Genomic DNA, 14,077 nt, shown 5'->3' with positions numbered 1-14,077 from the left:
TAATGTTAATTCAGAACAGTAAATGAATCTTGTAGAGCATTTATGAATCCTAGTTACTGACTCCTGATGAATGAGAGTGATCAGACATTTACTGAAGCATTATTAATCCACAGTTGTGCTGGTGAACATCAGTTAATGCACTGAGAGTCAACAAGAACTAACAGAGAACAACTTTACTGTCATCAACTAACATGAACAGATCAATAAATACTGGAATAAATGTGTTTTTATTGTTCAGTTCAAGTCAAATCATGAAGAAGAAGAAGATCAGAAGAGCAGAAACAAACGTCACACTTCATTTCTCCTTTATTCATTGAGCTGCTGGATTTCTCTACAGTTGATTCAAGATTTGACAGAGATTCAGACATTTCCATGTTCATCATCACATTCTAATATCAGCAGTGGATTTGACATTGACTTTTATTATTTGTGCTCAAACAACAGAGAAACAATGAAGAAGATCAATCTGTAGACAAGAATGAGCTGATCTGAACACAGCAGCATCCTGGAGGACACTTTATCAACATCAATGATGACACTAATGAAGACTGAGAAACACACACACACACACGCACACGCACGCACGCACACACACACACTGCTGCTGCTGCTGACTGCTCTCAAAAATCTCTTGTCAGTCTTCAGCTCAGTTTCACTGATGATCCAGACCAAACAGTAAACCCAGGGCAGAGCGGCTCAGTGAATGTGGTCTGGACTGAGTGGATGAGGCTCATTGTGTCTCTATAGATGTTGTAGAAGATCAGAGTTCCTGCACTGTGATCCACAAACACTCCTATTCTCCTGCTGAGCGGCTCCACTGGGAGATCAGTGTGTGTGTTATTGTGTCTGAATATAAATCTGGAGGAAGAGCAGCTCAAACTCCAGGACTGAGCATTATTTCCAAACCAACACTCAACACCCCCCTTCCTCCTGATGCTCTTATATGACACCGATATACACACATCATCATCTCCACTCCAGTCAATCTCCCAGTAACAGCGTCCACACACACTCTCTCTGCACAACACCTGCCAATAATCAAATCTGTCTGGATGATCAGGATACGGCTGATTCTCTCTCACACTCTTCACCTCTCTGTTCTCCTCAGACAGAATGAGTTGAGTGTTTGCTGTGTTTGGATCCAGAGTGAGGAAACAGACATCTGAACACAAGAACACACACATTTATAACCACAGCTGTGTGTGTGTGTGTGTGTGTGTGTGCGTGTGTTTTGTGTGAGTGCATGTGTATGCGTGTGTGTGGGGTGTGGGGTGTGTGTGTATGTGTGTGTGTGTTTGTGTTTGTGTGAGTGTGAGTGTGTGTGTGTGTGCATGCTTGCGTGTATGTGTGTGTGTGTGCGTATGTGTGTGTGTGTGTGTGTGTGTGTGATTGAGAGAGGGAGAGTGTGTGTGTGTGTGTGTGAGTGCGTGTGTGTGTAAGTGAGAGAGTGTGTGCATTCATGTGTGCGTGTGTGTATGCGTGTGAGAGAGACAGAGTGTGTGTGTGTGTGAGTGAGAGAGAGAGAGTGTGTGTGTATGTTTGTGTGTGTGTGTGTGTGTGAGAGAGTGAAGGTTTGTATGTAAGAGAGAGTATGTGAGTGTGTGCATATGCGTGCGCGTGTGTGTGTGTGTGTTTGTGAGAGAGTGTGTGTGTGTGTGTGTATGTATGTGTGTGTGTGTGTGTGTGTGATTGAGAGAGGGAGAGAGTGTGCGTGTGTGCGCGCATGTTTGTGTGTGTGTGTTTGTAGTCCTACATTTGCGTGGTCCTGCTGTAATCCTCGTGTGTGTGTGTGTGTGTGTGTGTGTGTGTGTGAGTATGTGTGTGTGTGAGTATGTGTGTGTGTGTGTGTGTAGTCCTACATTTGCGCGGTCCTGCTGTAATCCTCGTGTGTGTGTGCATGTGCGTGTGTGTGTGTGTGTGTGTGTGTGTGTGTGTGCATGTGCTTGCGTGTGTGTGTGTGTGTAGTCCTACATTTGCGTGGTCCTGCTGTAATCCTCGTGTGTCCTCCATGATCCAGACTGTAAACACACACAGATGGAGAGAATGAGCTGTTTAGTTTCCCCCTCAGCTAATAAGCTAAAGCTAGCACTGAGCCGCTCAGCTACACGCTCCAAACTCTTGAGCTAAAACACACAACACTTGTTGGTTGAGCCGGGATGCACAATGAATGTAACACAGTCTGTTCTTTTCCTCTGCTGTTGGTGAAGCGAGCGCAGATACTGCTCATGTTGATGGAGACACCCTGCTGCAACATTCATTTATTACAGTGATCACACTTAGCTTTGCCATCGTTCTTCAGCACATGCAGCCTTTGAGCACATGTTGCAGTCCATCTCTAAACTATGTTCAGATTATTAAAGCTGCTCGCCAGCGCCCAAGTTCCTGACAGATTAGCAAGTGAAAAATACACATGTGTGCACAGAGAAGAGGAATCCAGATGTTGATTTTAGAACAAGAGTCTGAACATTAATCCAAGTGTCTGATTCCAGAATCTGAATCCATCTTCAATCCCCAACCCTATTCCTGACCTGATATTGTAGGATTCTTCAGCAGAAATGGAGGAAGAAGTTTCTCTGCTCAGCTCAAATGCTGAAACTGTACAGTGTGTCCCGCTTAATGTCACTGTAACTGAGCCAATACACTCCAACATTTACAGAGGAGATTCATTTCACACTCAATGATTTGCTCTTCATAGACATGACTGGAATACTCTACAAGCTGTATCTTCTGTCTGTCCTCACCCCATAACCCTCACAGAAAACTGAAGCTGATCACAAAAGAGCTTTCTAGTGTCTTTTTAAAGCCATTCAGTGTAAAAGCACAAGGCCAGTGCTGCTCCACATACTTGAGTTTGTCCAGTGTGTAGTTTGGATCCTCCAGTTGTTCAGAGAGCAGCTTGACTCCTGAATCTCCTGGATGATTGTAGCTCAGATCCAGCTCTCTCAGGTGTGAGGGGTTCGAAGTCAGAGCTGAAGACAGAAAACCACAGCCTTCCTCTGTCACCATACAGCCAGACAATCTACAAACACAGCAATAGTCCACATCACACAGTTGGACAATCACACATCTCTTTGTGTTGTGAAGATGCTGACTGCTGTTTCTGCTCATGTCAACAGCAGTGATGAACACACACATCCTGATCAGCTCTCCTTATTGATCTAGCCCTCGCATCAGCAAACACACACACACACTCAACAAGGACTCGACATCTTCGGTAGAAGTGTACAGAGCAAAGACATTGTTCATAATACACCACATCAAGCTGTAAAGTCTGCTGTGAGGAGGAATAAGACACACTTGATCATCTTAAAGTCATGTATTAAGTGCTGCTATTCTATGATCCTCCACATAGTTTGATTGTTTTGTCATGTGAGGAACATTCTACTATACTGATTCAGGATTATTTGTAATGATCAATAATGATAAGTAAAGTAACACTGTATGATCATATAAAGGTATTAAACGTTCCCATTCTTAAACGCATTACTTATTGAAGAATCAACTGAATAAATGCAGGTAAATAAACCAACAGATCATTTTCAGCAGATCACAATCATCTGTGGACATTTATAAAGTTAAAGTGAAGTTACATCTGACATTTCACTTTCACATTCACACTTCAGCAGAGAATGAAGAGAATAGCAAACCTGTAAACCCAGCTGAGCAGTGTTCATCTAGTGTCAGAGATCATACACACCTTTTACAGTGTTGATGTGTGCTAAAATCATCAATGACAATGAGTGATCGTCCTCTTTACACTTTTGAGCTGTTAATTGTGCAATAGTTTGTGCACATCAATAATGTTTCATCTTAATGTGATTTTTATGTTTTATATTTTTAATCATTATAAGTGTGTTTTATAGATGATCAACAGCTAGATGCAGGATTACAGCTGGTTGTATGACTGTAAGACATTTACTACAGAGGTCTGAAATGTGTAACCAGGTGTCAGACAATATTTATTAATAATTGCCTTTAAAGATATCTTCATATCTGATAATCTCGTCTCTCCTCTCACATCTGTCATGGGACATGCACACACACACACACACACACACACACACACACACACGCACACACACACGCACACACACACACACACACACACACACACGCGCGCGCGCACACGATCTCTGAAGAGGAATACTTGGAGAAGAAAGAAGCGCTGGTGAACTCCTCTGAATGACCAAAACACCCAGGCGGGACAGAGCAACAGACAGATGCTGTGCTGCCTATCTTGGAGGACGGCCAGCACAAACTCAATGCAGCGTCACACTCTCGTCCAGCCCTACATCACAGCATCATCAAGACGCATTTATTAACTACTAAAACTGTGGACAAGCAAATATGATACAGCCTATAGATACTGTCTAGCCAGTGCTCAGACTAATATGTGTGTAATGTGTTGAGGCCGCAGCTCATGATTGGCCATCCGCTTTCTCTTTCACTCACACATTCCTCTCCAAAGCGTGTGAGGGGGTCTAAACCTCAGATTATACTCATGAGCAAAAGGCCCGATCTCTCCTTTACATGTCTGGAGCTTTGTTTGCTTTATTTGTGTGTTAAAGTCATTCTAGATGTCTGTCAGCCTGTTCCTGTGGGTGAGATGGAGCGACTGACACATGAAATAAAGCTTTAGCATATGCATTCATCTACAATCTAAAGGGAAGTGTCGTGTTATTACTAGACTATTTACACTTACAGACTGGGCCTACATTTACTTGATCACTTCACTAGATTATCTTTCCCCAATAATGTGGATTATCTAATCTAATCTAACCTGATCTACTCAAATCCACATCGCCCAGCCCTAATCAGGTGTCCAGACTTTAAAGATGCTCCCTAAATGTGCAGATATCAGACATACATTATATTATATCACTTTCACTGCTTTCTAACCAGTGTGAATGCTAACTCTTATGTTTAGGATGGAACATGCTAGCAGTTAACGTTAGCTAGCTCTCAGCTAAACATCAGCTCTATTAGTTTAGCTCTATTAGTTTAGCTTTAGCAGCCAGGAGTCTTAAGAAACAGAGCGGTGTCCCACATGTATCTGAGTGACAGTGACTGATGCGCACTTGAACAGGGCACTCATATGGAGGAGGAGCAATAAGACACAGCCGCAGACAAGTGTATCACACGAGAGTGTCAGTGACCATTCTAGACTCACAGTGGATTTAACAGTGATGTTCCCTGTTTTCCAGACAAACACACTCAACCAATAACTACTGCCGGACCAAGTTCATGTCTGAATATTAGCGAGTCCTAGACTATAGAAAGAAACGTCTTGAGTCTGGACTCAAGTACTACAGCCCTGACAGTCACCAACTTCAGCTTGTAGATCAAACTTTACTGCATAAAGAGCAACAGAACATGACTTGATCTTCATATGTATATTATATTGTGGACGATGATGTAAATAAACTAAAACAAACACAAATCCACTCTCTTAATGTCTCTTTTACCAGCCTGACAGTCACATTCACACTGATAGAGCATTAGGGGACTTTTATTCTGTCAGCTGAGAAACACCTGATCAATAATCATGAGCGCTGACTCTCCTTCCCACACAGCCTTTCTGACAGAAGATCTTCAGTCAATGTAGGAGCCATACATTGTATATTGGCTATTGGCCACAAGGTATCAGTAGGAGGCTATATAACTGTGGCTTCACTGCATGGAGGAAGACAGTGTTGGTAGGAAGCACACAGTTTTTGACCGTATCGTATTGCATCGTCTCGTAACTGAAGGAAACAGAGAAGTGTGCTTTTAGATAAAGGAAAGTGATTGAGTAATTCTGTTGATTGGAAGTTGATTGGACAATAAATATGTTTTTATTTGCATCTATTTGCTTACGGACTCTGACTTTTTACGCGTTAAAAACTTGCTCACTCTACCAACAATAGCGGCATTGGTAAGCCGCTACAGTCAATATATTGCTTCATGTGAATGAGTAATCAGGGTTATTTTCAGATGCATCTTGTTGTAGTTATTGTTGAGTGGAGAATCATTTACCTCAGTGTCTCCAGTTTACAGTGTTGACTCTTCAGTCCATCAGAGAGAAGCTTCACTCCTGAATCCTGCAGGTCATTGTTACTCAGGTCCAGCTCTCTCAGGACACAGTTTGAGGATTGTAGAGCTGAAGACAAACTCTCACAGCACTGAACAGTGAGTTTACACATGGCCAATCTGAGAAAGAAGAACACAGATTACATTAACAGTGTGATTTCAGTCATTCATCTGATGTAAAAACAAACTATGAGGTTAATAATATGACAAAACTATTGGAATTTGTGTCAGTTAGAATTACTGTTTCTGAGCCTTGTCTCTGTTTTAGTTTCTGGTTTTGTCGTTTGTTTGTTACTTTGTATTTTGATCACCTTGTTTGTTGCACTGTAAATAAATATCTGCACTTGGATCCGCACCTTTTTGTTTCTCTGTTTTGATCACGCAAAACGTGACAATTGTTATTTAATAAAACTGAATATTAAATGTCATCTAATATATTCTTGAATACTTTGAAATGTAAGAAAACTGCTAAATTTGAGTTCAGATAAGAGGACCACGAGACTTTATATATTTATGAACCTGCAAAATGCAAATGACCAGAGCCTGTCAAACCTGCTCCTATAAACCAATTCACAGATAAACTATAAATATGATCATTAAAAATATAAAATATACATAAATATATTAGAGGTAATTAAATAAAATAATCTACATAAAATACAATAAAATACACTGATTTCCTTGTGATTGAAATCACAACCCTGTAAATGTTTTGTTTCTTCTTCTGTCAATCCACTGAATGGGGCTCCACATCAGGTAACCCAATATGAAACTGTATCTGTTGAGTGGAGAATCATTTACCTCAGTGTGTCCAGTTTACAGTGTTGACTCTTCAGTCCATCAGAGAGAAGTTTCACTCCTGAATCCTGCAGGTCATTGTTACTCAGGTCCAGCTCTCTCAGCACACAGTTTGAGGATTGTAGAGCTGAAGACAAACTCTCACAGGACTGAACAGTGAGTTTACAGCACTGTAGTCTGTGTAGAGGACAGTAAAAGACACTGTATTATTGTGTGTGAGTGTGATGTAATTATTGAAGTGCCTATAATGAGTGATTTCTCCTCATAGGGAAAAGGAAAAGACTCCTTTAACTATTCAGAGTTGCTTTGATGGTCACATGGAGGAAGATCAAACATTTGTATTTCATTATTACATAAACTTTTTAAAGAGAAGATCTCTGAACCAAAATGAGTCGGCCAGACAGATTTTGTTTTTTGCTATTTCTGTTGTTATATTTCTGATATTTCAAATCCATTCAGATCCTCATATTTGTTAAAGAAAGCAAGTCTCTCATACAATATTAACAGACAGAAAAATTGACTTTACAAACTGTATTGCAAATAAATCACATCAACATCTTCATATTAATCAATAATATTCCTGAAATTAATATAAAACTGACTGAATATAACTTTACACACATTAACATCAGTAAATAAAGAGACTCAGTGATGGGCTGAACATCTGCAGAAACACAGCTCATTTAGAGACGCCCCGAAACACCAAAGAACACCAATCAATGATCATTTCAGCAGAAATTACACTAAAGAGCAATATTATATCTGATATAAACAGGGTTTCTCATATTTGACTTCACATTAAATATGAAATATTCACAATAAATAAACAGAAACAAAAAAACACCACAGCATATGCTCATTACCTCATCAGACTTTACAGCATTTCACAATGTAAAAGTCATTTGTGGCAGCATTTATTTGATGGAAATGTTTTTATTTTACCTCAGTGTGTCCAGTTTACAGTGTTGACTCTTCAGTCAATCAGAGAGAAGCTTCACTCCTGAATCCTGCAGGTCATTGATACTCAGGTCCAGCTCTCTCAGCACACAGTTATAGGATTGTAGAGCTGAAGACAAACTCTCACAGCACTGAACAGTGAGTTTACAGTCCTGTAGCCTGTGTAGAGGACAAAGAGCAACACTATCAACATTGAGAAATGAGCAGTGTTGAGTGTTCATGAGTCCAGTCTACAGTGATAAAAGCAACACTGGAAATAAACTATATATATATATATATATATATATATATATATATATATATATATATATATATATATATATATATATATATATATATATATATATACTGCTCAAACAATAAAGGGAACACTAGAATAACCCATGGAGGACTGGATTTGGAGTCACACTCAAAACTGTAGTGAACTGCAGGAATTACTGACACACTCCAGACTAGGGATGCACGATATATCGGCACCTATATCGTTATCGGCTGATAAACGCTATTTTTAAGATTATCGTTATCGATCCGATGTCTTAATTAGGCCGATATATTTTAGGCGATAAATTACGTTATTGTACAGACCTGCATGCCGCAGTCGCGCGGGCGGACCAAGTTCAGACTTGTCCAGTGCACTATAATGGAACTCTCCTCACACTGCTTATTCCTTCAAAGTCTGTCCTTTCTTCACGTGGCATTGCTGTGAGTTAATAACTCAGTAAGTAACCACGTTCCTCATCATTGTAGATATGCTTGATTGAGTGTAATTGTGTGTTTTGCTTTAAATCGCCTCAGAAAAAATATTACATGTGTAAACCTTTCCTGCTCTGTCTCTTTGTTGTGTTTGAGATATCAGGGGAGATTCACTTATTACTCCAGGGCCAAATAATGTTAGTTTCGGGGTGAACTCTTTTAGTTGCAGCTGGTGAATGAAAGAGGACACATGTTACTTGCTCCAAAATATTTATTACTTTCCGTGTGGTACAACAAATAAGCCACCAAAGAGGGAACATCACAGAAAATGGTCTCATTGCAAAAAAAAAACTCCTCTTTTCTCTCTCCTGTCTCACACACACCCCAAACTGCAGCCCAGTCTCGTTGAAGGACCCGCACATTTTACAACACGTGTAAACATAACGGTTGTTTGTAATCTGATTATTTGTTATTATCAACGCGTTGCTGGTCATGTGTTGTTGATGTAAGATAGTATTCAGTTTGATCAGAATATTCATATTGATTATAACGAGCTCGCGTGAGAGCTGTCACCACACACACACACACACACACTGTAGCACCGTAGCACAGGGGAGAGGTGAGAGAGCTGAATCCAGTCAAAGGGGGTCTTAACTAGCGGCTCATTCTGTCTTTATATTCTGCTCTGTGTTTGTCATAATGTCAGCTCAATGCAGGTTTTGTGTGAAAATCTGACTCTGATGGAAACTCTGCCTCTACAGTTAAGTAGAAAAGGAAATAATTTTTTGCATGCTGATTTATGTGAAATCGTGAATATAGGTCTATAATCACCTTGCAATTTTGAAGTTATATCTTTTTTTGCTTTGAGTATAGACTGTTCAGTTCATAAGAGCAGTTCAATCTTTTATGAACTTTGCTGTATAAAAATATAACATTCATTCATTCATTTTCTTGTCGGCTTAGTCCCTTTATTAATCCGGGGTCGCCACAGGAGGAATGAACCGCCAACTTATCCAGCAAGTTTTTACACAGCGAATGCCCTTCCAGCTGCAACCCATCTCTGGGGAAAAAAAAAAAAAAAAAAAATATATATATATATATATATATATATATATATATATATATATATATATATATATATATATATATATATATATATAACAATTTAAAATATGTATAATTATCGGCCTACATATATATATCGGCTATCTGCCCCCAAAACTAAACTAAAGCTGTATTTCCCCATTCATATGACTGTAATGAATTATTGAACAGATTATTAATAACTAATCAGAGAGCATTTTACTGAGCTCAGTGTAAAGTTTAGTGTTTAGGCCTACAGTAAATGTAATATTAGAGGCATGTCTGCGGCGAGACGGCAATACTGTGTCTAAAATTACACTATTTCTCTGATCAGAAAACAAACACAATTATCCAAGAGCAACACTGTGTTAGATTTGAGCAAACACACATCAACAAATGTCCTATTCAGCTGGAGGAGCACAGGGATTTACAGGGATTTGAGTTATTTTCCAGGATAAACTTTTAAGCAAATGAAGTAGATTATTAAATAAGTACAAATGTTGTTTGTGTGAGTAAAAAGTCAAGAAAAGTTTGTTAAATACGTTTAGAAATGATGAAATAAATGAGCAAATAAGAAAACAGAACACTGCCGCCGCGTCCCCATGCAGTAATATGGTGTATCAGCGATCTCAAAGGGGGACGATATGGCCAGCTTAAGATTTTCTGTTAAAGCAGGGCAGTGATTCACTAAACTGATCTGAGTCTTCAGTGCAGACTGATGTGTGTCTTCTGTGATTAATCAATGAATACTCACAGAGCTCTTCTGCAGTTTCTCACAGCTGCTGTCAGTCTCCGTCTTCCCTCAGCTGATGTGTTGAATTTGTTAGAGTCTAACTCATCCAGCGGCTCCTCTGACATCTCAATCATGTAGGAGATTGTTGAGCAGTGAGCAGGAGAGAGTTTCTCCTCTGAGTGTTTGTCTGATTTCACAAACTCCTGAATCTCTCTGGCCAGAGTCTGATCTTTCACCTCCAGCAGACAGAGGAACAGATTGATGGATCTTTCAGCTGAGAGATGTTCATCTCTCTTGATCATGTCTTTAATGTACTGTGTAATTCTCCTGATGCTCTCTGAGCTCTCCTCTGTGTGTGTCAGCAGATCCTGGAAGAGTCTCTGATTGGACTCCAGTGAGACGCCCAGCAGGAACCGCAGGAACAGATCCAGATGACCATTACTACTCCTGACAGCTTTATCTACTGCTGAACTGAGCAGAACATACAGAGAGTTCTCAGAGCTGGACTGTAGATATTGATTATATGAATATTCTCTCTCATAAATCACCCTCAGCAGTTTTCTCTTCTTTGTTAAATGGCAGTAAAACACAAAGAAAGCAGCCAGAAACTCCTGAAAGCTGAGATGGATGAAGCTGTAGACTTTCCTCTGATGAATCACAGATTCCTCCTTGAAGATCTCAGTGCAGATCCCAGAATACACTGAGGCGTCAGTGACGTCTATGCTGCTCTCAATCAGGTCCTCCTCATAGAACATCACATTGCCCTTCATCAGCTGTCTGAAAGCCACTTCAGCAAGTTTGAGGATCACTCCTCTGTTGGCCTGCAGTTTCTCTGGATCTCTCTCTTCATACTTCTGCTTCCTCATGTTGATCTGAATCAGCAGGAAGTGGATGTACATCTCAGTCAGAGTTTGAGGGATTTCTGCACTCACATCTTCTTCCAGGAGCTTCTGAAGCACAGTGGAGGAGATCCAGCAGAAGACGGGTATGTGGCACATGATCTGGAGGCTTCTTGCTCTTCTGATGTGGGAGATGATTCTGCTGGCTTGATGCTCGTCGCTGATTCTCTTCCTGAAATATTCCTCCTTCTGAGGCTCAGTGAATCCCTGAATTTCTGTCAGACGCTTGATGTATCTGGAGGGGATCTGATGGGCTGCTGCTGGTCTGGAGGTGATCCAGATGAGAGCAGAGGAAAGCAGATCTCCTTTCAGGAGGCTCCGCATCAACACAGCCACTGATGAAGATTCAGTCACAGCACAAACTTTCTCCTCATCTGAAAAGTTGAGTGTGATTCTGCTTTCATCCAGACCATCAAAGATGAACACAACTCTACACTGCTCATACATCTTGGGCTCCAGATCTTCAAGTTCAGGATGAAAGTCCAGCAGAAGTCTGTGAAGACTGTACTGATGATTTCTGATCAAGTTGAGCTCTCGAAATGGAAGCACAAACATGAAATCTACATCCTGATTGGCTTTTCCCTCGGCCCAGTCCAGAATGAACTTCTGCACAGAGACGGTTTTCCCGATTCCAGCGATGCCTTTAGTGAGAACAGTCTTGATCTGGGCTTTCTCCTTCTTGATCTTCTCCTCATGTCCTGCTCCAGCTGAGGCTTTAAAGATGTCATTGCAGTAGACTGGAGTGTGTTGTGAGGGTTTTGTTCTGGCTCTTTTCTCCATCTGTAAAACCTCATGTTCTTCATTCATTCACTCCTTCACTCTCTCCTTCTATGATGTAGAGCTGTGTGTAGATCCTGTTCAGGAGGGTTTGAGTCTCTCCATGGTTGATTCCCTCAAATAATCTCTCATACTTGTTCTTCATGCTGGTTTTGTGCTGCTCTTTGACTCTCTGAAGTTCATCATGTTCTGGTTGGAGTGAATCCTGCTGCAGGTCTCCAGTGTGATCATCTCCATCCACACTGCAGGAACAACAACACAAAGAACCAATGAGTGTGAGTGTAAAGATCCACACACTCATCACTTTAAACACGACACACCGATCACTCTAAACACCACACACCGATCACTTTAAACACCACACACTGATCACTTTAAACACCACACACTGATCACTTTAAACACCACACACTGATCACTGAAACACCACACACTGATCACTGTAAACACCGCACACTGATCACTTTAAACACCACACACTGATCACTTTAAACACCACACACTGATCACTTTAAACACCAGACACTGATAACTTTAAACACTACAAACTGATCACTTTAAACACCACACACTGATCACTTTAAACACCACACACTGATCACTGTAAACACCACACACTGATCACTTAAACATCACACACTGATCACTTTAAACACCACACACTGATCACCACACACACCACACACTGATCACTGTAAACACCACACACTGATCTCTGAAAACACCACACTGATCACTTTAAACACCACACACTGATCACTTTAAACACCACACACTGATCACTTTAAACACCACACACTGATCACTTAAACATCACACACTGATCACTTTAAACACCACACACTGATCCCCACACACACCACACACTGATCACTGTAAACATCACACACTGATCACTGTAAACATCACACACTGATCACTTTAAACACCACACACTGATCACTTTAAACACCACACACTGATCACTTTAAACACCACACACTGATCACTTAAACATCACACACTGATCACTTTAAACACCACACACTGATCACCACACACACCACACACTGATCACTGTAAACACCACACACTGATCACTGTAAACACTACAAACTGATCACTTTAAACACCACACACTGATCACTTTAAACACCACACACTGATCACTTAAACATCACACACTGATCACTTTAAACACCACACACTGATCACCACACACACCACACACTGATCACTGTAAACATCACACACTGATCACTGTAAACATCACACACTGATCACTGTAAACATCACACACTGATCACTTTAAACACCACACACTGATCACTTTAAACACCACACACTAATCACTTTAAACACCACACACTGATCACTTTAAACACCACACACACACACACACTGATCACTTTAAACACCACACACACTGATCACTATAAACAGCACACACTAATCACTTTAAACACCACACACTGATCACTTTAAACACCACACACTGATCACTTAAAACAGCACACACTAATCACTTTAAACACCACACACACACACACACTGATCACTTTAAACACCACACACTGATCACTCTAAACACCACACACACCGATCACTTTAAACACCACACACTGATCACTATAAACAGCACACACTGATCACTTTAAACACCACACACTGATCACTTTAAACACCACACACTGATCACTGTAAACACCACACACTGATCACTGTAAACACCACACACTAATCACTTTAAACACCACACACACACACTGATCACTTTAAACACCACACACACACTGATCACTTTAAACACCATACACACTGATCACTATAAACAGCACACACTGATCACTTTAAACACCACACACTGATCACTTTAAACACCACACACTAATCACTTTAAACACCACACACTGATCACTGTAAACACCACACACTAATCACTTTAAACACCACACACACACACTGATCACTTTAAACACCACACACACACTGATCACTTTAAACACCATACACACTGATCACTATAAACAGCACACACTGATCACTTTAAACACCACACACTGATCACTTTAAACACCACACACTGATC

General features: G+C 40.5%; 1 protein-coding gene across 1 annotated transcript; it reads right to left on the bottom strand.

Moving 5' to 3' along the window:
• Positions 1-288: 288 nt before the first annotated feature.
• Positions 289-12,390, bottom strand: LOC148681885 (protein NLRC3-like). Its single transcript, XM_088650213.1, has 6 exons — positions 10,355-12,390; positions 6,871-7,044; positions 6,016-6,189; positions 2,846-3,019; positions 1,972-2,018; positions 289-1,162 (listed from the first exon to the last, which is right to left on the bottom strand). Exons 1-6 carry the CDS (start codon positions 12,037-12,039, stop codon positions 642-644), a joined length of 2,775 nt encoding a protein of 924 aa, XP_088506339.1. The 5' UTR covers positions 12,040-12,390; the 3' UTR covers positions 289-641.
• Between the last annotated feature and the right edge of the window lie 1,687 nt (positions 12,391-14,077).

This window comes from Danio rerio, chromosome 4, assembly GCF_052040795.2.
Source record: "Danio rerio strain M-AB ecotype USA chromosome 4, GRCz13ab, whole genome shotgun sequence".
Lineage (NCBI taxonomy): Eukaryota > Metazoa > Chordata > Actinopteri > Cypriniformes > Danionidae > Danio > Danio rerio.
The sequence above is the reverse complement of the archived record's forward strand: the minus strand, read 5'-3'. Positions and strand labels throughout refer to the sequence as shown.

Excerpts from the sequence above, each read along its gene's own strand:
- LOC148681885 (XM_088650213.1), bottom strand. The coding sequence starts at position 12,039 with ATGAATGAAGAACATGAGGTTTTACAGATGGAGAAAAGAGCCAGAACA. Across the intron at positions 2,019-2,845 it reads TACACACTGGACAAACTCAA|TCTGGATCATGGAGGACACA; the intron begins GTATGTGGAGCA and ends GTGTGTTTACAG. Across the intron at positions 1,163-1,971 it reads TACAGCAGGACCACGCAAAT|ATGTCTGTTTCCTCACTCTG; the intron begins GTAGGACTACAC and ends TCTTGTGTTCAG.